We start from the raw sequence: 22661 nt of genomic DNA on the forward strand, positions 1-22661 counted from the left end.
AAACATGAGAGTTTCAGGCAAATGTCAAAGGAACGAAAATTTTAGCAAAACATTTAACGATAGAAAATCATTCTTTTTTCTAATTTTTTTTTTATTTTCATTGAAAAATAAGCAAACCATTCTATCATTAAATCTTGCAAAATTCTGCAACGGAGCTACAGCCCTGGGTAGTTCGCGAATCATCGACTCAATTCGCAAATTTTCGCAAGGTTCACCCAAATCCGCGTGCGCCTCCAAGCGATAAAAATAAAAAGCAAAACGAATTAAATTTAAAGCCATTATTATGTCCATTCGTACGTGACAGCAAAGCTGTTTGTCATTACCTACGGCGAGAGAGAGAGAGAGATCGCAGAGATCTCCGGCAAAATTTAAAAATGACTCGCCTGAAGTAGGACGGTTGTGTGATAGGTTTTTTTTTACATTCGTTCTTCGTTCGTTTACCCGATACACGTATCGATTAATAATAGAAGATCGACGAGAGACGCTTCCAGAGGCAGTTGCATTGCAAATCTGCATTGTGTCAGTGAGGTTATTGCATTGAGAAAAGAAAAAAAGTGGCGTTTCATCATTTCATCATCGCGAGCATCTTCTTCTAAGCACAATTAATACTTTTTGCTGTCGTAAAGCTGTCAAAGGAAAAGTTTTTCGACATGTCGGAAGAAGTTAAAGGTAGACTAATCTGAAATTTTTTATCATACATAAGAAAGCAATTGTTTTTAATGTTTTTTTTTCTTGTTATTTAAATAACAATAAATTGGCTGACATTTTTTCAAGTCTTAAAATTAGTTCATAGTAAATTGTTTATAAAATACTTGAAACTTAAAATGGCTCATCTTCAATATTTACTCTAAGAAGATAACATTTTTTATAAAAGCAAGATACAGCCTTATCTATACACGACTCTTACCTGTAATATTCAATTGTTTTCAGAAGTTGCAGTGGAAAAATTGATTACTAAACAAACCTTCAGAGAGAAAATATGGGTACATATGGCTAAAGAAAAGCTTGCCAGCCCTTATCGCAGTCTGTGTAATAGAATTCCCTGCTTTTTGGGATCTACTGATGCCACCAAAAGACTTATGGAATTAGATGAATTCAAAGATGCCAAATTATTAATGATTAGCCCTGATAAACCCCAAAAATCTGTGATACTTCGATCATTACTTAAAGAAAAGGAAGTACTTGTACCTAGACCTAGACTATTATCTGGACTCTTTCTTCATGTAAAAAATGCTTCTGGATTACCCAATGAAGAAACTAAAAAAGCTGTGACTAGACATAACATTAAACAAATTGAAACTCCTGTAGGATATGATGCTAAAGATTTGAAGGTGCGTTGTATATACTATAGTTATTATACTCTTGAATTTTTGCTTATAGATAATAAAAATATTATTTTTAAATTTTAAAATAGGTTGATATGGTTGTTTTGGGATCGCTATGTGTGAACAAATCTGGGTGTAGAATTGGAGACGGTGAAGGATTTGCTGATCTCGAATATGTTATATTGTCTAAGATGAAAGCTGTAAATGAAAAAACTGTGGTTGTAACAACAGTGCATGACTGTCAAATTTTAGATGATCTTCCTAATGACCTTTTTGGCCCTCATGATGTACCTGTAGATATAATTGTAACACCTACTCAAACTATTGTTGTTAATCCAAAATTAAACAAACCTACTGAGATTATTTGGTCAATGATAAGCAAGAGAAGACTTGAATCTATTCCTGTTTTGAGTGAAATCAAGCAGAGCGATGAAAAGTAATTGATTGGAACTTGATAACATTTTCAAGCATACATAATTTATTTACCTTGAATTAAATTTTAGGGATGGAAACAATTTAACATTGAAAGAGGAAGATTCTGACGTAGAATCTAGATCCCAAGAGAAGCTACGAATCAATCAAATCATAAATAAACTACAGCCCAAGGTAAATCGCAAAAAACCTATTGAGGACAATATCTTGAAAGAAAATCAAAAGAGCAAAGATGTTAGGAGAAAGCCTTACCCAAGAAAACAGAAGATACAAAAAGTCAAAGATGAAAATGAAGAAAACAATGAAAATATTAATAAAGTATGAACGACTCTTTTATTCCTGTAATAATTCTTCACTAATTTTTCAACTCTTTTTAGAATGAAATTGACAAATCTCCAGCACCAACAAAATCAAAAAAGCCGCGGCAACGAACACAAGTAATCCGCAATGCAAACGTCGAATTTTCTTTGAAATTGTCAAACATCGCATCCACAGTACGCGTACGGGACCTAAAAAGTGCCCTGCACGAAAGGGGTGTCAAACCTTCCAACATCACATGGCGCGGTCAGCGAGGTTTCTGTTATTTGCACTTTGGTAAGCTTCGTAAACGTCAAAGTCCAGATTCCAAAGAGCAGCCTGAACCTGTGCAAGTCGATTCGATCGTTGCTAACTTGCGAGAACTAAGAATCGGCGAGACCGACGCTCAGCAGGCTGTAGAAAATAGTTTCATTGTCGTTGAGCCGGCTGAGCCCGTCACCCGCATCGAGGTGACTGATGTCACAGCCGTTTAAATTAATCAAAAATTACACTTTACTTACTCTGCAGGCCAAAAATTGACTGTTACTCTTATATGCTTGCTTTCAATGCCTTTATGATTATGGCTTGAGATTATTCATTTAACTGGTTTTTTTATAATTGCGACTAACCTGCTATTAGTCTAGATTATTAAATTATTTATTGTTTCGTTTTTTTCTTTTTGTTAACAATGATTACTTACAATGAAGATGAATTATTTAATAATTTTATCAATTGATGTTTGATTAGCGAATATGACGATAAAGTTTGGGATATGAGTATTAAACTACTTGTGATAGGCATTTTTACTTAATAGAAATAATTGCTTCATACTAATTAAAATGAAATCAATCGTCGAGGAACAAATAGTCTAGATTTTTAGCCGTAAAAACTATTTTTCTTACTCAAAGTCTGTATTTTTATGATACCTCTAAAAATTATATGTATATCGAAAATAGTTTTTCAATCAAATTTTAAAAAGAATACAGTGCAAATAGATTAGAACATTTTGGTATGCGAAAAATTAACTTTTATGTGTAGTCAATAGTAAATTAAATTAAAATCGAGTTTTTTAACGATATTATAATTTGTGATATATACTAAAATACTTTATATTCTCGTTCTGCACAGAATTGACGCGAAGAATACTCTATAATAGTAACACTTCTTACTTACTCCGAGGCATTATTTATTTATTCATAAAAATCCAAGATGGCATTTTTCACGTTTAATCTTGATGTGCCTAAAAGTAGCTTTAACAGTAAACATATACGTACAACTTCATAATAAATAGGTGCCTACATCTATGAAAACTTGTAAAATACAAAGTTTCAATACTGAATATTCAAATGAGAAATCAAGTTTTATGAGATTTATTATAACTCTTCAATAATAATTAGATTAATGTTTTATTATGTAAGCGTATTCAGAAATAAGATTCATCAAGCAATTACAATTATACAGTATTGATTAACAATAATGTTAAAATGATATTTTTATCAAGATTTATTTGTTACTTGTACTGTTAATTTGAAAGCAATAATAAAACAAGCTTCGAAAAAATACAAAACATGTCGTAGAGTCGATCAAACGATTGAACAAATTATTTTTCCCATTCACGCGGAGGCATAAATATATGGCACCTGTAACGCGTGATGTTTGAGAAAAGATGCAAGAAGATTCCTTTTCATTTTTCCCGATCATCTCGCAACATTTTTCTTTTCGTCGCGTGTATCCAGAGACACGCACAATCGAGCATTAAAAATACGACCGATAAAAGCAATAAAATATCTTGTACCCGCATCGACGGGCTATTACGGGTTAAAGGCAACATTCGAAAACTCGGGTAAAAAATAATGCTCGCCACTAAACTAGCCGCTGTGTGTACTACAACCCTTATAGTGGTATAAACGCGTATACTTCATAAAAAAATAAAAAATAAAAATAAATGAAATGAAGTAAAAAAAAGAAAAAAGAAAACATTCCCGTGCTTTTCTCCTCTCACGAGCGGTGTGGATACATGGGCAAATCAATTTCTGCTCTCTCTCTACCGTGTTGCTGCTGTTCTCTCCCAGTGAGTTTCTCTGTATTAAAAGCTCGTGCATACATATTTCAACCGCGTGCTTGCACCAGAGAGAGTTCAAAGAGCGATTTTCCAATCGAAGGTGGAGGGGGGGTTCGAAAAAAAATTAAAAAAAATTTTTTCGCCACAGGCAAAGGGTAATTAAAAATGTGCGATTAATAAAAGAATGCAATCAGCTCGGGGTTTTTTTTTCAGCTTTGATTAGAGCTTGCAGCTCTTTGAGAGCTTTATCGTATTACATACGTTATACGCGTAGCAGGGGCCCTGTATTGGACACGAATAATATCGCGCACGCGGTTGAGTGCGGGGATAATACGTCGTAATTAACCTCGGTCGAATGCGCTTTGATCTCTTGTACTTTACATTCCTTTCTCGAATGTGTGCCAAACGAGCGGATAAGTAAATGTTCTTTTTTGCTCGTTGCCGCCGCGCATTAATCAATTAATAAACGAGAGCGACATCGACTCTCGCAATTTGCCCAGGCAGACGATCGCATTTCCATATGCGCTGTGCTTATTAAAACGCATTACGGGCGCAACAGGGCAGCATACGCATATATACGATATACACATGCATGCAATGTGTATGCTGCGTATTCAAAGGAGATGCAGGTGTACATAGAGCGTATATACATACAAGCCGCTGCTGACTAAGCGAATAATCGTGTATATCAGCATGTTTATCTATGCGCGCGGCAGGGCTCGCCCTCAAGAGACATGCGGCCGACGCGCGTATACATGCTAAGTACGAGAATTCCCGCAGCAAAGATTTACACAGTGCAGCGGAGGAGTACAGAGAGACGCGTTGCGAATGTATATAAGCAGAGCGGGGGGCTGGCAATGATTCGAGTTTCGGGGTAAAGTCGAGAAAAGTATATATCAAGTCAGTTAAGCAGCTTAAACGTAATTATTACAAATTATACAGTATATAATGAGGTAGAGTCAAGGAGGTCTTGCCGAAATTTGACTCTGTGCACCGAGCGTATATGATAATCGCGGGGGCGTGCGTTGCGAGTCCGGAAGCAGCGAGCTATAGCTCTATAGGCGTCGAGTATAGAAGTTTTTAGCGTTACGAACTTTTTATTATAGTCACCCGAGCGGCAGCTATCCGTTTTTTATCCGCTCTCTCTTTCTCTCTCGCGCGGGCGTGTAAGCGAGTATAATTCAGACAGTGCGCGCAGTGGAATATATAGAAGACGCGTATAGCTGTCGCGATTCTTCCGAAAGTTGTATTTCGTCTTTGTACGAATTCCTCTGCCGCTGCTACACTGTTACCGGCCTGGGGAGGAGCTATAAAATTTAACACGCTGTTTTACTCCGCGATATTCGCAGTTTGAGCTGTTGCAGCTTTCCAGAGAGAGAGAGAGAGAGAGAGAGAGAGAGATGTATGCTCTCGCGCGCGCTTGAATTTTGCACAGTGTTCACTCATAAAAGTAAATATTCCTTTTTTCCCGCACTGTGCGCCCCCCCCCCCCCCCCCCCCCCCCCCNCAGACATAAATCCAAACAGCTCTGGAGAGCTCTCGGATATCGCATGAAATGATTAGAAAAGGTCTTGAAGCGCGCACGGGGTAATGGAAACTCTCTCTCTCGCTTTGAAAAGAAAATGCAGGAAATTTGAAACTGCGCGCTCCATGAGCCGAGAGCAACACAATATCGTCCCGAGCGTTTTTATTTTGTCCCGTATACATGTGAGCGTCGCGCGCGCGCACGGATAGATTTTTTCCTCCTAAATGTTACGACGTACTAATCCAACATAAAAATGTTTCCGATTTTTTTTTTTTTTTTTTATCAAAACAGAGAGTCGTGTCCAGCTCCCGGGGACCCAGCTGTATGCTCATACATAGTCGCACTCGGTATCAGCTCGGGTCGAAAGTAAATTCAAAAATTTTTTTTCTTTTTTTGTTTATGTAACACGAGCGGGACATATGTATCTTGGTGTAAACTTCGAAGAGCTTTTTTTGCATGTAAAAATAAACTTTTTCCAGAGTGTGACCGCATCAATGGCAAAGCTAATATGGGTCAGAAAGACTCGCATCTCTCCCTCTCTCTCTCGCGAGTTATATCTAATTTCTATCTGTTTCTGACAGCTACTTTTGGTATTACGACTTCAAACCAAGCGAGGTCTCATCTTACCTCTAGTTTTCTGTGTGTGCGCGTTCGTTCTTTCATCTCTTCTTCTTCTTTTTTTTTTTTTTTTTTTTTAATAAAACAAAAAACTTGGAGCAGCAGAAGCACGAAGTATAAGCGGGAAAATACAATGCATCGGAGTGCAAACTCTTTTTCGTGCTGCTGCTGCTGCACGTTTCCTTTTTTGTGTCGGGGGCTAGGAAAAATCAGTGCACGGTATAAGGTGAAATGAAAGAATGCGATATACATGTTGCACGAGGCGAATAGGCGAAGGAGGAGGAGAATGAGATATAGGAGGTTGAGTAGAAAAAAAGAACCACGAGGGGGTCGAATGGTAGGGGAGTAAAGGGAGCAGACAAAATGCATATATTTCGCTCACGTGCAACTGTAGCACAAGAAATGCGTACAGCATATTTTTTTGAAGGACTTCTTCCACTCGGTGAAATACGAAATCGTCGACTGCACTGCTGCACTTACATGCGCGCGCGATGTACTACACTGTACACACATTCGCGAATGTGTACAGCTTCAATCTGCCCTATAGCCTCGTATCGTAACATACGTATATACGTATTATATATACGTTTCAATATCTAGCCCATGTACCGCCGCACTCGCGCACACGTATACGGTATAAGGTACATATACATGGGCTATAGGGCGCAGACATTCGTGTGCAATGCTGCGTGCTGCAGGTGAACAACGGCGACAGGAAAAGAGAGAAAGAAGGCGAAGCTTATATGGCGTCCGTATTTACGAGGGGAAAACGTGTCGCAAAATAAAAAGGAATATTATGTCGCGTCCGGCAACTAGTGCAGTAGTGGTAGTAGTAGCATACGCGAGGCGTGAGAAATATTTATCGCGCGTATATGGTGTAACGCGCGACTGCCACCACGTACTACTCTCGTACTGTAATACGCGCGTTGCAGCAGCAGCAGCAGCGAAGAAATAACTTTTTCCCGCCCTCATCTGCGCCGTTGCTGCCGATGTTTTTTTTGTTACATATACGCGTTATATATATACGAGTCGACGTGTATAAGCTGACATTGTACTAAGCGCGACAAAATACTCTCTTCTCGCGCTGAGCTGCTGCAAGCTACTCGTTTTAAGAATCGACAAGTCTGCGCGTAAATACACTTTTTTTCCTCGACAGTTGGCCAAGTGTTTTTCCTTCCACGCCACCCCGTAGCTCGTAAAAATTAACGTCTCGGAGTAGTGTTTCTCGGGCGTGTCGAGTAAAACAACGAAAAACGATACACAGCTTTAACGGTCTAACGGGCATCGTGTTCGTACGTACACGTATATATATAATAAATATTTTGCAGCGCAGCTAAGGAGGAAGTAATTAGCTGCTCGTACGTTAACGCATTTTGTTTTACGCGCGTACCCCGGCCCCTCGTGTCTGTGCTCCGTTTTCTGTGTGCTCCGAGCTCGGCACGTCGTTAGTGTTCTCTCTTGGCCTCGCGTCGAAAGAGAGAGAGAGAGAGAGAGAGAGAGCGAGAGACTATAGCAGAGATAGAGCGAGAGAAAGAGAGAAGCGGAAGGAAATCAACGGACAGTAGAGCAGGTAGTCGAGCCTCGGCTTTCAAGCTCGCTTTACAGGCGCGCGTCGGGGGTCTCGGGTATCTCGATAGAGAGAGAGAGAGAGAAGCTCACCGGCGAGAAGAGCTTTATCTAATTTTGATAAATCCCCGTGAGAGAGAGAGGGTGAGAGGGTGTGCAAGAGAGAAAGACCGAGAGAGAGAGAGGAAAAATAAGTCGGCCCTCGAGCTAGCGAGCGAACGAGCGAACGAACCAACTTGGATCGTGTATATAACGAGAAATTCTTTGAAAAAGATTTCTCTCCTTGGGCTTTGTGCAAGCTCGCACACACACGCGTACACGGGAAACGGGATGATTTTTTGAAAAGTAATAGCCCAGCCAAGCGTACTTATATATAATACGTGTACGCTGTTATATACACGCGTGCAATTGCGTCATGATACGAACGACGACGACGCGTATAGGTGTATTTTTCGATAATGGCTGGAATCGTTAAAATAAAGTGCAGCTGCCTCGAGAAACACGCACACACAGAGAAAGTGTGCGTTGTAAGATGCGCGTCGGCGGTGACAACTCCGCGTATCTGCACCTATATACTCCTTTGATACAAGTATATACACGCTCGAGGTATAAGGGCGAGCTCAAAGATAGCTCTCGCCGCCGACTCCGCGCTGCACCCACGACTGTAATGGATACATATACTCACACTTACACACACAGAGCTATACGCGTACATTATACGCGATATACGCAGAAAGTGATGAAGCGTTACCCCTGGCAACACCGCTGATATTGTACGACTGCTCCTATTATAGGCGGTAGTCGTCCTTCTTTTCACTGCCTCTCTTTCTCTCTCTCGAGCACGCGACGTCTCCGGTAATTGCGCTGAAAGAAAAGCTAAACTTTTCCTCTCTCGTGCAAACGCATGACGCGCCCAAGCTCGCGCTCGTGTACAAACACTGTAAACAGTGTACGATCATTGGCCCCCGTAAATAAATGCTCTGTGTCTCTCTTTCTTCCTGAAGTCGACGCCTTCTTGTATGTCTGATCGCTATACGGGCTCGTACTACTCGATTGTCGCGATTCTCTTCTCTCTCTCTGTTTCTCTTTTACTCGATCGCACCGCCCTTAGCCCGTAGACTAAAAAGTGCGATAGCAAAGAAAAAAAACAGCCATTTTTTACAGACTTCTCGTGTACTTTTTATCTCGGCTCCGGTCGAATCGTCGCTTTGCGCTCGGAGTAGTACTTCATTCGCTCGCGAAAGAGACAAGAAATAAGCTCCTTACATTCGTGCTTTTATGCATAAACTGATTAAATTTTCTCCTTTTTTTGTTTGCACGTGCACCTAGTACAAAAGATGCGATTTTCCCAATCGAACCGTGAAATACACTCCCTTATTTTTCTTGTGCACATACACACACAGAGACAGACGCATAAACTATCCGGCAATCGATATACCGAGTTGTTTTCTTTAATATTTATAAACGATCAAAGTAGTTGCGCGTCAAGAGAAAAATAAATAAAAAAGAAAGTCTGGAAAAAGGAAGCGAGAGCGAGAAAAGAAAGCCGAAAATGCTGAAGAGAGATTCAAACAACTGGCGAGAGAAACGAGCCCGAGAAAGAAAATGTAAAAAAAAAAAAAGAACTCGAAGTAAGAATAAGTCGGTAGAGAAAAAAAGGCACGTTATATCTATAGAAAAGCCTCGGTAACGAGTGCAAGCCCGGAGTTGAGCTCGCTTTTCATTTATCAATTAAACGCGATGTACAATAAGCAGCCACTTGTGAACGTGTCTGTGACTACTTTTTTCTTCCTTACCTTATTTCATTTTTCTTCTTTTTCTCCTTATTCGCTGTCAACGCTGCGCGAATCTTATTTTTTTTACCGATTACGAAGGTGGGTATATCGATTCGAGCGCTCGCTCGCTCGAGCTTTTCCGACTGAATAAAACGTTCTACTTACGCTGGAATTTTCACATATTATGCTCGATACGTCAGGCATTCGAGCGATTTATTTTCCTCTCTCTCTCTGGGCGCGTGTACATACCGATGGAGTCAGCAGCTTGCGCGCCGTGTATTTTCATCTCTCGCAGAATACGAAAACAAAATCGATCGCGACGTGACGGCCAGGAAAAAACGGACGAGTTTCACTTTTGCCCGCCATAAATCTATTAGAATTAGGACGTTGAGGGGCTTTGTGAGGGGCAAATGCAATACGTGGCCAGTGTCTAAATGTTCAGTAATAAACCTTTATTGAATATACAAATATAACATCAAATAAACTTATAATAATTTGTTTTTTTTTTCGCTCAACTAAATTGAGTTTACACAGATATTTTTTTAACACTCCGAATTTGATAGTAAGTACGATTCAAATCCTCTACGAAGATAGTCACCTTTTTTTTTATTTTAGTGCTTACAAGGTCTTATATAGTACTATATTTATAGAATATATCTGTATAGAAATATCTTCTTTCTTTTTTTCTTCAATTCAATTTTAGAAATTCCGAAGCTTCTCGCGCGCAGTCGAGTGACATAAACTATATAAAAGTAACAAATGCAATTCCTGTTTTGATTATTTTAAAGAGGTAAGTATTTGATTTGGTGAAAATTATACATAAACAACCGAAGTCGATTTTATTCAACAATTATATCTGGCTTAGAGTCGATTGTATTTTGTTGTTTAAAATTCAACGAACAATATAATAGGTACCTACAATTAGGAAGAATGCTCTCATAAATCTCATGGAGAAGTTGAGTGAAAATTCAAACAATTATATGCTCGAGCCACTAGTAGGATTAATGTCCAGTATTACGTTCTAATTATACGAAAAAAAAAGTTCAGGAAGCCAGCCATATATTTCATGTAATATAATACGAATTTGGGGATAATAGTAATCTATATATACTATAAAAGTTTCAACTTTATTAGTCCATGGAGTTTCCCGCAAACACTGGGCGCGTTATCTACAAAACTTTCAAATCCTCTGGTATTCATACACGATATATTTCTCTCTCTTTCTATTTTTTTTTTTTTTGGTTTTTTTTTTTTGATTCGCTTACGTAAAAAAACTTTTTTGGTTTTGATACAGCTCCGTGTGTTGTCACCGTGTACTTATTGCATATTTCCCATTCGCGAAACAATCGATCATATTCATGAATATCAAACACATTGCTCTTGGTCCACGTATAAATAGAGTGTTCGGCAAGCAAAAGTTTCTAGATAGTTGTAATAGTACATTCGTCATGGGCTACTCACGAGTAATATTTATACATACATAATTGATTTGTTGTTGTTGTTTCGTTAACCATATAAAATGTGCAGTGTTTCAAATCTTTTCTTTGGTCTTTGATAGAATTATAACATATCTTAATTATAATATTTTGTTTTTGTATAGAAAAATCTCACTATATGCAGAAAATTTCCCGAGCTCGCGGAAATAATCCTTTTTATTCGCAGAAAGCTCTCCGGGTGTCTCTGATTTCGCGCGCGCAGCTATACATGTGTCAATAGGTGCGCAGGAAAAAGCTTGTGCCATTTTCGGGCCCGCACAGTTATGCGACGCATTATCATCAGCCTCGACCAGCAGCGCACCAGCAGATCAGCTCGGCGGCGGTGGCCCCCGGTAAGGGCACAACTGACGCAGGGGCGGCAGACAAGCGACGATGCGGCCGCAGCGAGCGGCTATCGGCGTGCCCTAAGAGCTCGCCGACGCCTCGGGGCTCGCGTCGATGAAGTCGAGCTTCTCCTCGGGCCGAAGCGTCGAAGCTGCTGCTGCTGCTGTTGTCGTTGCCGTTGAAGGATTGGCGCTAGCCGACGCAGGAGGCGGCTGCGGCGGACAATTAGCAGCGACGACGCTCCGATGCGGAGAGCCGCTTATGCGCGCCCGCACGCTCGCCTTCGACACGTTCAATCGGCCGTCCGTCGGCTGCTGCTGCTGCTCGCTGCTCTGCTCCGCGGACTGCTGCTCCGGCTCGAACGACCTGTGGACACGAGAGCGAGTTTTTTTTCGTCATACATTCCTGCAAGCTACGTCCAGAGGATTTTTTTCAATTTCGAATCGAGAATCCTCTTTTTTCTCGCGACGCGCGAGATGCGCGTTATTTACGACGCGCGATAAACGGGAATTTTAGGGGGCTTTATCCGGCTTTATGGGAACTGTCGCTCGCGAGAGCAACGAAACACGACGAATATTAATAGCGCGAGCGGAGGAGGATAAAGTCGAGACGCCACGCGGCTGCTTGAGATATTATTCCTTAAATCCACTGCCTCTCGAGCTCTCGAGCTGGCTGGCTCGCTTGAAAAATGTTACTGTTATGTATGTAGCTTGGCAGTAATGTAAGCTCGAGCTTCACGACTCGTACACGCGTACACGTGAGAGGTGGTGCCGTGCTCGCGTCCGTAATCGCATTAGTCAAATCAACGAATTCGTCCGAAAGTTGGAATTGTTTTAGCAGCTCAGTTTGGAGAATTAGTTTAGTTCGATATAGCTTGGCGCGCGGCGCGGCCCATGGAGAGAGAGAGAGTACCGCTGCTTTGCGTTGGTATAGTACTACAGCTACAGCTGTTACGGTCAAAATTTCGATTTAGAATTGCCAAAGAGCAACAACTAAGCTACGCTACATCCCTCGCTAGCTCTCTCTCTCTCTCTCGCTCCTACTTTGACGTTGAAGGATGCGCAAACTTCACGTGTAAAAGCCAAAGATATCTCTCCTTCCTCCTTCCTGCTGCTGCTGCTGCAGTCCGATGTGTATACACAGACGTGCCTTAACTCAGCAGCCAACAGTTGTTTACTCGCGCATTTCCCCATTGGCAGGGCGAAATTTAATCAACGCTTTTTTCCGCTCATCAAGACTCGACGCAGCTTCAAAGTATATACTGTATATACTGCTGCTGCTGTTGCTGCTACATCTACGCACGCGAACGATCGTCCAATACTATTTATTTATTATCGATATATAGTGTAAACGCGTGCGAATTTCAATTTTGAAAATCCAATTTGTTTGCCGCAATTGAGAAAACGAATTAAAAAAATTGACGCGTGATATATATATTTTTATATACGAAAAGTAAAAAGGATAAAAAAAAGACTCGATTCCAGGGAATTTCCAATTTTCGCCACTGCTGCCTGCTTGTCTGTGCTTATGTGCGCGCGAGTGCGTCATGTAGGTAGGTATACGCGCGTTACCCCGAGTGCAGAGCGGTAATTTACTATAGCGCGTGTCGACTGGCGCTACTCGTGTTTTTCGATTTTTTGCCTTGAGAATTTCACAATCAAATTTTCTCGCGTTTGAAAAATTCTGCTACTCTTTTTCACCTCTGCGCGCACGCCGGGCCGCGTATACATATACGGCTCTTTGGCTTATATTTTTCATTTATTTCCGCAGCGGGTGCATGGCAAACACTAGTGCAGCGTTGAAAGAGAAATTCTTTAAAAGCTCCCGGGTTATCGGCGCGCGCGCGCGGACGGAGTTTTAGGCTAAACACGTGCCATGCCGTGGGTTACGCGTGTTATATAGCTCTCGACTCTCTCTCTCTCTCTCTCTCGGCCGCGTTTTTTGTTTTATTCGTCGTCCATTTACGGGTTTAAAGGCAGGCAGGCCCCGCGTGTCAGAAGGAACGTAAAACTCGTTTGTGCAGAGCTAGCGGCTACAGTTCAGAGAAAGGGGGAAAAGGCAACGCGCGTCACACACAGCTCTCTGCCTCACGGACGCGCCACAGTCGTATAATCCAGGTCGCAAAGCCTGTGGAGCAATTACAATTTATACCTTTTACGACCTATATCCGCGCAGCTTTTCGAAAGATATGCCGCGCGCATCTCGTCCCCCGCATGCTGCAATACCACTGCCCCGCGCGCGCACGAGAGTCACGACTTTCGGCCGTGAAAAAAGGAACGAAAGAAAAAGGGTTGACTTTTTGCGCCCGAGAGATCGTTGAACCCACCCAGTGCTCCCGTAAACTCCACTTTGAGCCCAGCAGGGGGGTAGTATATCGAGTTAACTTTTCTACGTTAAAAGGACGACGATTATACGTATTGCTAATTTATCGATGAGGAATTCGCTCGGACCGATGGGTAGGTAGCAGCAACCCCGGCCCGAAAGCTCGACTCGCAATTTTTTTAATGCGCGATCGTCGAGCATTTATTCGAGCTTGCGAATCGATCAACTCGAAATTCCTATCCCTCGCGAAAGATATAGCGCGCTTATAAACGCCGATCAGCCATCGCATCGACTCTCGCGCAAGTGTTGCAAATTTCACCATCGTTCGAGCAGCGCGTTTATATACGTTTATAAACGCGATCGCAACGACGTCGACGATGATACAGCTTATATATCTCGACGCATATTAGGTTTCCGGGTGTATAATATCATCATCATCATCATCATAATAATCATCATAGTCGTGCGGATTGATCGTTTGATCGGATACACAGACATACCTGTGTGCAGCGGCAGCGGCGGCAGAGGGTTCGGGACGATTCATGGCAGTATTGAGCTCCTCCTCCCACTGGCGCTCTTTGCGCTCGCGCTCCTGGCGCTCGAGCTCGCGCTCCCGATTGTAAACGCGATACTCCGGTATGAAGGCCAGCCGCTGCTGCAGCTGCAGCTCGATCGATGCCTGCTCGCTCAGCTGTCCTATCGGTATTTGGCTGCATTGCTGCTGCTGCTGCTGCTGCTGCTGTTGGCTCTGTTGATTGTGTTGCTGCTGATGCTGATTGTGCTGCTGCTGTTGCGCGTGATGCTGCATCGTGTGCTCGTCCGCGAGCGACTCGGCACGGATCAGCGATCTGCAACAGACAGAGAGAGAGAGAAATCACATTTCACGTCGTACGATTATCATTATATCATTATTATTATCATTATTATAATGACGAAACGCGTCGATCAGCGGCTCCTTCATTAGCGCCTGCACTCTCCGATGCCTGTACATAATAACGCACACACGTATACGCACGAACATACCGTCGAGTGCCGCTGACCTACTACATAGCTGCTGCTGCTGGGGGTAGAGAGCCCACTTAGAATTTCTCTCGTCATTAAAAAAGTTTCTCCTTCCGCGGCGGCAACGAGTCGATGGTCGCGCGCGGTGCCTTTATACGGCCGGCCCCGGCGACTGTCCCGCGCCACGCTCGCTCTCCCTCTCTCGCTCTCTTCCTGCAGCAGCATGCGCACTATTAATTACGCTGTAATAAACGCGAATCTACCTTCGTTAGCTGCTTTATACTGCTCTGCTCAGCCAATGCGTTGCAACGCCAGCCATCCAGCCAGCCACCACCACCGACGCCGCCGCCGCCACCGCCGCTTATTTGTTTTACGAATATTGTAATTACGAGCTGGCGCGCGAATTTTACCCCGACGACTGTCCTTTGTCAAGAGCATAATATATAGCGGCCTGTATGTATGTATGCAGGTATTTCATGCGAGCGCGCACGTGTGTAGTTTATACGTCACGCTCTAGTTGAAAAATAACCCAAGTATTTCGTATATTTCTAAATGAAAATTAACGTAGGTCAGCAATTTTTTTTTAACTACCCTCTCTCTTTTTCCCCTCTTCTTTTTTGTTTCCTCCGCGGTGACGAGTTCGCTAAAAAGAAAAAAAAAATAGACAAAAATTTCTTTTTCTTCTGGCACACGAGCCCTACGAGCGGTGACATCTTTTGAAACTTATGTATATCTATATATAATAATATTTTTCTCGGTACAACTTTTACGAAACTCGCTCGTGCGTGAAGTTAAATAAGATACAAAACTTTGTCGCGAGTTTACAAGTCTGTTTTCGGAACGTCGTATCCACGTCGGAGACAGTTTGTCCTACAGCCACGTAAGCGGCGCTACGCTGAGCGCGCACTGCTGTGCTTGCAGCCGTCCAGCCGCGTCCCTTTTATTTTCATTTCAATCATCGCTCTCGCACTCGCGCGACGTGCGATAATAAGAAAGAAAAAAAAAAAGAAAATAATACATAGCTCCGTACCTCTGCTTGGCCAGGCGCTTCTTCTTCTTGTGCAGGGGCTTGGTCTCGACGATCATCTCCTCGAGCTCGAAGGTCGGGTCGCAGTTCAGATGGTCCTTGGGCGGCGTGAAGGCCGGCTTGATTCGCTTCTTGAGCACCGCCTCGAAGTCCATGTTGACCATGGGCCCGAGCTGCTTGAGCTCCTTGAGGGTCGAGCAGCGCTCCAGCGGCTCGATCGCGAGGAGGCGCTCGATCACGTCGCGTATGCCCTGGGACCAGCGACTCGGCGGCTCGGGACGATTGGCCAGCAGCTGGAGGGCCTCGCGATACGACGTCGAGGCGTGCACGGCGAAGGGCCTCGAGCCCGCCAGAGTCTCCCAGGCCAGCACTCCGAGGCTCCACCAGTCGACGGCGAAGCCGTAACCCAACACGCCGAACTCCTCGCATGAGCACTTGTAGATCTCCGGGGCTGCAAAAAATCCGGTTATAGTCGGTTTTTGTTGTCGCGAGGGGCGAATATATCTACTCTACTGCGGAGAGAGAGAAAATCCGAGCTGTCGCTGCGTGTTATTTCTACTGCAAGGTGTTTGGCAAGGTCAGGGCAAAACAAAGAGAATTTGATAAAAGAATGAAAATTATGGCTATATATAAAGGAGGAAAGAAAGATATTATAAGATGACGACGAGGTCGTAGGCAGCTCTTTTCTCCTTATTTCTATCCTTTTTTTCTCTTTTTTCTCTCTCATCTCCCTCGTCGTTCAAACCGCTCATTTACCCTCTTTTCAGCTTTTATATTCTTCCACGGTTGTCCCTTGGCGCCGCCGCCGCCGCCCGCTGAGCCAACTTTGACCTGTTTCTTTATTCTTTTGTCTCGGGTCAAACTTTGCGATGATTTACTTATAATATATATATCTCTCTCTCTCTCGGACGAACATCATCGATGTATACGAGGAATAAATTCAGCTCGGCGCACTACTACGGTATAAAGGAACCAATATAAAGACAGTACGATAATATACGATATACATATAAGTATTGAATGGCCGCTTCTTCGTTCTTTGCAAAATTTAATGATGTATGAACTGCGAGGCAGCGGCAGCTATAGAGAAAAGAGAAACTGCCGCTCGTCGTCGATGAAAAATGCAAAATTCAAATTTCCACGATTTGTCATGGGCTACACGAGGCTTCAAGCGTATAGAGGGTACAAATGCGCCTCGCGGACTTTTCGCATAAAAGTATCCGAGGTTCTGCATTTGACGTTCGTAATAGAGCGAGAGAGAGAGAGGAAGAGAGAGGAGCTTTCGATTTTTTTTCCCCCGAGCAAAAGTGAGTCATAAGTAAATAGATAGATATATATAGAATGGTATGAAATGAAATTGAAAAGTTTATAGCTCCGGCGCTCAACGTGTGTATACGCTTGAGAGACGGTAACAAGCTACAGTTATATATTGGGAGAATTGTAGCAGCAGCAGTCGAAAACGAGCGTGGCAGTAGAAGTGCGCCCGGGTGGTAGTAAGGGTCAAAAGACTGTGAAGCTGCTGCTGCTGCCCGCGTATAAGGTAGCGAAAATTCACCGCGCCGTCGAACTCACGGCATATACGTATACACACGGACACACACACAGACTACTGCACCTATCACATAACCCGGATCCAATAACATTCCAAGGGCTAAAATCTATAGCAGCTGTGTGTCTACGTGTGTCTATGTGTGTGTGCGTGTGTGAGCGAATGTGTATCTACAGTCTTCGTTCATATAAACACTTGGCACATTCCGGAAATTTCACCGCTACTCCAGCAACCACGTCGTTTGCGTCGTATACGCACACGCGACGTCTGCCGACGCGATATCAGCTTTCACGCAAAGGATGAATACTTTTCACGGGCGAGTCACGTCTAGGTGGGGAGGCAGCGCGTTAAAGCAGTGCCCGAGCCTGACCCACGTTAGTTTACGGAAAATTTCTCAACGCCATTGGCGCTGATCCTCCATTGAGCTCTACATTATATCATGACCCCCCAAAGTCGTGGCGACTATAATAAAAATTCAGTGCAACACTAAAAGCTCGTATTATTTATATATGTGTATATTTAAGGATAAACTCACCCATGTATGGTTTAGTGCCCGACAACGAGGTTGCGAGCTGGTCCTTTTCCAACGTCGATGCGATGTTGAAGTCCGTCACGTGTGCATGACCTGTAAATATAGAGTGCGCATATAGCTGCATATATATATACATGTACATAGACACGCGTTTAACAAATGCTGCTGCTACTGCCGGGCGCCGAATGCAATAGCCATGACACATTCGAGATAATGTCCCTATGCCTGGGTGCGCTTTACACGCTCCATTTGAGAGCATGAGCAGCAGCAGCAGAGCCAGTACAGTGCGGCAGCATCGACGAATGCGTTGTTCATCAGTCCGAATCGCGCGCGCGCGCGCGAAAGCTTTTAACAATCACCTCAAATGTATGTAGGCGTCGCGCGAGCACGAGAGCGCAACAATTTGACGCGCCAGCCGAGAGGGGGTTTGGTGGGGCACTGTTACACGAGAGCTTAATGAGTTTATTATTCCGCCAGATTAATCGAACGAGATACGATACCGTGTATAAAAGGTATACCTATCGCGATGAAAAAAGGGCAACTTACGCTAAACAGTTTTAATGATTGCTCTCGTGTAAAAGAATCGATAAAAAAAGCTCCGTATAGCTCGAAGGGAAGCACAAGAAACTAAGGTACACGCCCGCGAGGCTTGGCTATATCGTTATTACTTCTTGCGCTACATAAATAAGAAATTCTTAAGTGGAAAATGTGTGCAGTGGCTTAAAATGCCAACGCTTGATTGCATATACTTAAGCTTGCGGGGTATCAACACGACTATACACTCGCGCGCGTTCGCTCGCAAGCTCTCTCGCAAGCTTTCATAAAGTACCCAGACTAACGACTTTTCCCCCGGGCACATATACATTCAGGCCTTGTACTCCGTTAACTAAGTACATTTTCTCACTCGTTAAAAAGTACACTTTTGAGCTTTCCGCTCGCTCGCTCATTCTCTTTGCTCGTGTGTTTACGTACGCGCCCGCGCGCGCGCGGAGCTACATGTGCGTCGATTTTTTGTTTTTGTTGCTTCCATTGCGGCCGGTTCTTCTTCGAACCTTAACGAAAGGCATTACGTGAGCTCGCGGAGCGCGTCGAGGAATCGATCGTAAAACTTGACCCCTTCGTGCGGGGCACGTAGGTAGGTAGCAGCAGCATAGCACACAGACCCCATCCCCTCGAGCCCTGATTGGATGTATCGGTTTGTTTGTTTACACGAGCCACTTCAATCAATGCATAAATACATGCATATAACATAGCGACAGAGAGAGAGATGTGCTGCCCACACATGTAGGCAGCGCGTACACGCTCATTGAGCAGATTCGATATACGGCACGCATCACAAGTGTCGCCGCCGCGGCGGCGACTGTGCGATTCCGATGTTTAATATATGCGAATCAGCGGCATCGATGACTAGATAGTGCTCAAACGACGTGAAATTATATGTACGCGCGAGAGCCTGTATGAATAATTTTTCTACCGGAATTGACGGAAAAACGACCGGCAACGAGAACAAATACGAAGTGCCGGGCACGTTTCGCACTTTTTTGGATTACTTTTTTAAATACTTCAAGCGTGGCCGAGTCGATTCCTTTATTTTTCATCCTTTTCGCTTCTAATAATTAAAGCTCCACCTGGGATTTATCCCCCGACCAAAAGCCAAAGCCTTCCCCTTTCTCTCTCTCTCTCTCTCTCTCTCTCTTGGCAGAAAGGATAAATTACAGGTATATGAATTCTCTCATAGTTGACCTACATTCGCTTAAAGCTATGGGGGAGCGAGGTAAGCGCTTTTAATCCGTCCATTTGATTTTCCTCGCGCAATATGACAAATCCTTTTCCAGACTCGTCAGAGCTTCAATCGTCTTATCTTCTCCCTTTCCTGGTTTATATGCGATATATATCTGGTGACGGAAAAATGTCGATTTTCTCTCTCGAGGCTGAAATAATGTCTCGAATCATTAGGGCCGCGCGCGCTCCATGGTTACGAGCCAGCAGACACGTTTTGCCTTGCAGAGAAGGCCGCATGCGATCAAGATAAGTGAGAAAATATACTCACTGCATATGAGATATGTGAGAAAACACATCGCGATATATACAGGCTCGAGACGTTTTTCATCGCGACGCGCGTCGCACTCTTCCGCCATCCTATGTACGACGACGACGAAGACAACGACGAACCGTAGGGAGAAATTTGCATTATGCAAGGGAAAATACTGCTATGCATTATGTATAAGACATACACGGGCTGCGCGACTCAAAAAAGAAGAAAAAAAATCAAATCGACGTTGAGCGTCTCGCGCGGTCGGGAGAAAGTCGCGTTCGCGCGTGGCCAGACAGTATATTGCTCGAGCGGGGCTCGCAAGCTCGCCAAAGCTTTTCAGCCAACTTTTCTTCATCCATCCGCGTAATCGTAATTTTTTTCTCCTTACGTTGCTGCTGGGCACAAAAAGATAAATAGCTATGGCGCCGTCGCTGCCGCGCGTGGCCACTCTGGGCCACGAGTCTCGAGCTCGAACTTTATTAATACTTGTTTTAATACGAAAGCGCATCGATGCAGAAGCGCCGCGGTGAGGGCTATATACAGCACATACCCTATAACGTATATACGTCTATTCGGCAAGAGCCTGTGGCTTTGGTACCCCCGCCTATATAGCTATACAATGCGCTATATATTCATCCGTATGGCCGAGCATCATCTCTCGAGTGCAGTAGCTCCGGCTGCAATCTGTATATATGTACTTATGTCTATACCTATATATATCCGGCGGAGCTTTGCCTTTGCTGCAATGCCTGGAATATTTTACCACGTATATATATGCGGTATAGTATGTACACGAGCTTGAGCTTGAGCTTGAGCTTGTGAGAGAGAAAGAGAAAGAGAGCGAGCGGCTAGAGCTTTATTCTCGCACTGAAAATAGATTTAAAAGGCAAGAATACACAAGGGCCGCCCCCTCGCTCGCTTATGCATTTTAGGTATTTATGGGATCGTCTCGGCGAGACCGTAAAATTGACGCTTTTCAATGCCGCGCGTCGCGGCGCTTGTGCAGAAAATACGTTTTCTTTTTTCGGTTCATTAACGCGCGGGCAAAAAAGACGACCGAGTCTAGAAAAATTGCAACAAGTTAATTCAATCGCCAACTTTTTTACGCACGCGCTTAAGAGTAGGAGGGGGAGAGGGAGAGAGAGAGAGAGAGAGAGAGAGAGAGAGAGAGACACTTAAGGCGTAAAAGTCGATTCCCGTCGAGATGTAAGAACGTTCGTCGAGCTATGAAAACTTGGGCACTTTGCGAAAGATTCGAAATCGGAAATTACCGCGGGAGCGCCGAAGGGAGGGAGCGCATCGAGCTCGAGCTTTTTTAACGTCATACCTCGAGCTATTAGGGAGGTGGTGGCCGAGGGAAGGGAGGCAACGGCGAATCCTCTGCAGCCTGTTCATTCGCAAAGCGCGCATTAATAATCCTAATAAAATGAAATGTTCCATTACTTTGTTGTTTGCTGCTCGTTACGAATATTAAAAAACTTTCCTTCGCGCTGCACATTTTTCCTCTCTCTATGCTGGCTCTCCTCTGCTGTGTGTGTTGTGTTTGCCATGTGCACACCGTTCAACGTCGAGAGTATACGCTACAGTGAGCGTTACATAGCACCATCGGGTGTTACTACTACTGTCGGCTATTGCTTTTTTTTTAAAAAGCTCGGCAAAACGGTATTAGCGAGATATTTTTGTGTACACGCTTTCGAGTATTCCGATGCAAAAAGAGAAGAAAAACAAGAGTAGGAAGGAGAAACGAAACACGCTATCGCTGCGCCGCTTTCGGAGCTGCACACACACATTAAATATTCATCGTATTTTTCCTGCTATAAAATCGCATAAGCCCTGGAATAGTCGGAGACCAGCTGCAATGACTAATGCAAAGTCGGAGCAAAGGAGAGAGCGAGCTGTATATAGGGAAGTTTCAGAAGCGGTCGGCGCAATTGTAGTAGTAGTAGTAGTGATGGTAGGTATAGTAGGTAGTGGTAGTAGTAGTAGGACTGGCAGGCAAGGAACAGCAGCAGGTTAAGACTTTGCTCAAGTTCTCAGCGTGCTTGAGATTAAATATCCCTTGTATATACACGCGTGCGCGCGCGCGCGTGGGGCCATTATGTATACGTCGTGTAATACTTGGACCACTCCCAACCAGCAGCAGCAGCAGCGTCGGTGCGGCCGGGAGGATTAGGGGCGAATCAAAGTTTCCTCTGCCGCGCTACTCCGTACTGCTTCTGCTGCTGCTACTTCCCAAGCCACGGGTAAGGAAACGTGCCAAATGTCGCGAGCTTTAGAGTCGTCATAGCGATCGTAAAATAAAATATTATTGTTTTGCGCTAGGCGGTGGCGGCGGCGGCGCATAATCTTCGGTAATCAACGCGGCGCACTAGGCACGTAATTCAGCCTGCGTAATAAACGAAGCTCGCTAATAAAAGTATCTGCTGTATGTGCGCGCACACGCGAGCAATTAACGTCGCGCGCCCTAATGTAATAGCAGCATCAGCGGCGCAGAACTCGAACTCGAACCGAGGTAACTCGACTTCGGGATCAATTTCGTTTCTTTGACAGTCGCATTATGTATACGTGCAGCATATAGCTCCTACACAGAGAGATAGAGCATCCTTTTCTCTCGCTCGCTCACTCACTCTTGCCAGAGAGAGAGAGAGAGAGAAGCTGCTTTATTTCGCCCTCCTCCTCCTCTTCCTCTCCCTAAAGTTTGCAGAGCAGTGCGCGCAACGTATTACGTAGGCGCAAAGTGCAAGAAACTTGTTTGCTCGAGAGCAGCGAGTGAG

At 43.9% G+C, this 22661-nt stretch overlaps 2 protein-coding genes across 2 annotated transcripts in view; one reads left to right on the forward strand and one right to left on the reverse strand.

Annotated features, from left to right (window-relative positions):
- The first annotated feature begins 44 nt into the window (after positions 1–44).
- Positions 45–3605, forward strand: LOC106658793 (5-formyltetrahydrofolate cyclo-ligase-like protein COG0212). The gene is made up of 5 exons (XM_014380913.2): positions 45–669; positions 931–1331; positions 1415–1761; positions 1829–2075; positions 2135–3605. The coding sequence occupies exons 1-5, from the start codon at positions 651–653 to the stop codon at positions 2546–2548; spliced, it is 1428 nt and encodes a 475-aa protein (XP_014236399.1). The 5' UTR covers positions 45–650; the 3' UTR covers positions 2549–3605.
- Positions 3606–10154: 6549 nt separating this feature from the next.
- LOC106658733 (serine/threonine-protein kinase 32A) overlaps positions 10155–22661 on the reverse strand; it is a 31875-nt gene continuing 19368 nt past the window's right edge. The window contains exons 6-9 of the mRNA XM_014380822.2: positions 17856–17945; positions 15775–16222; positions 14243–14590; positions 10155–11786 (exon numbers count right to left, since the gene is read on the reverse strand). Coding sequence (XP_014236308.1) covers positions 11501–11786; positions 14243–14590; positions 15775–16222; positions 17856–17945 — 1172 coding nt within the window. The 3' untranslated portion in view covers positions 10155–11500. The remainder of the gene's footprint in view (positions 11787–14242; positions 14591–15774; positions 16223–17855; positions 17946–22661) is intronic.

The sequence above is a fragment of the Trichogramma pretiosum genome, unplaced genomic scaffold (assembly GCF_000599845.2).
Source record: "Trichogramma pretiosum strain Unisexual culture from Peru unplaced genomic scaffold, Tpre_2.0 scaffold2, whole genome shotgun sequence".
NCBI classification, from domain to species: domain Eukaryota; kingdom Metazoa; phylum Arthropoda; class Insecta; order Hymenoptera; family Trichogrammatidae; genus Trichogramma; species Trichogramma pretiosum.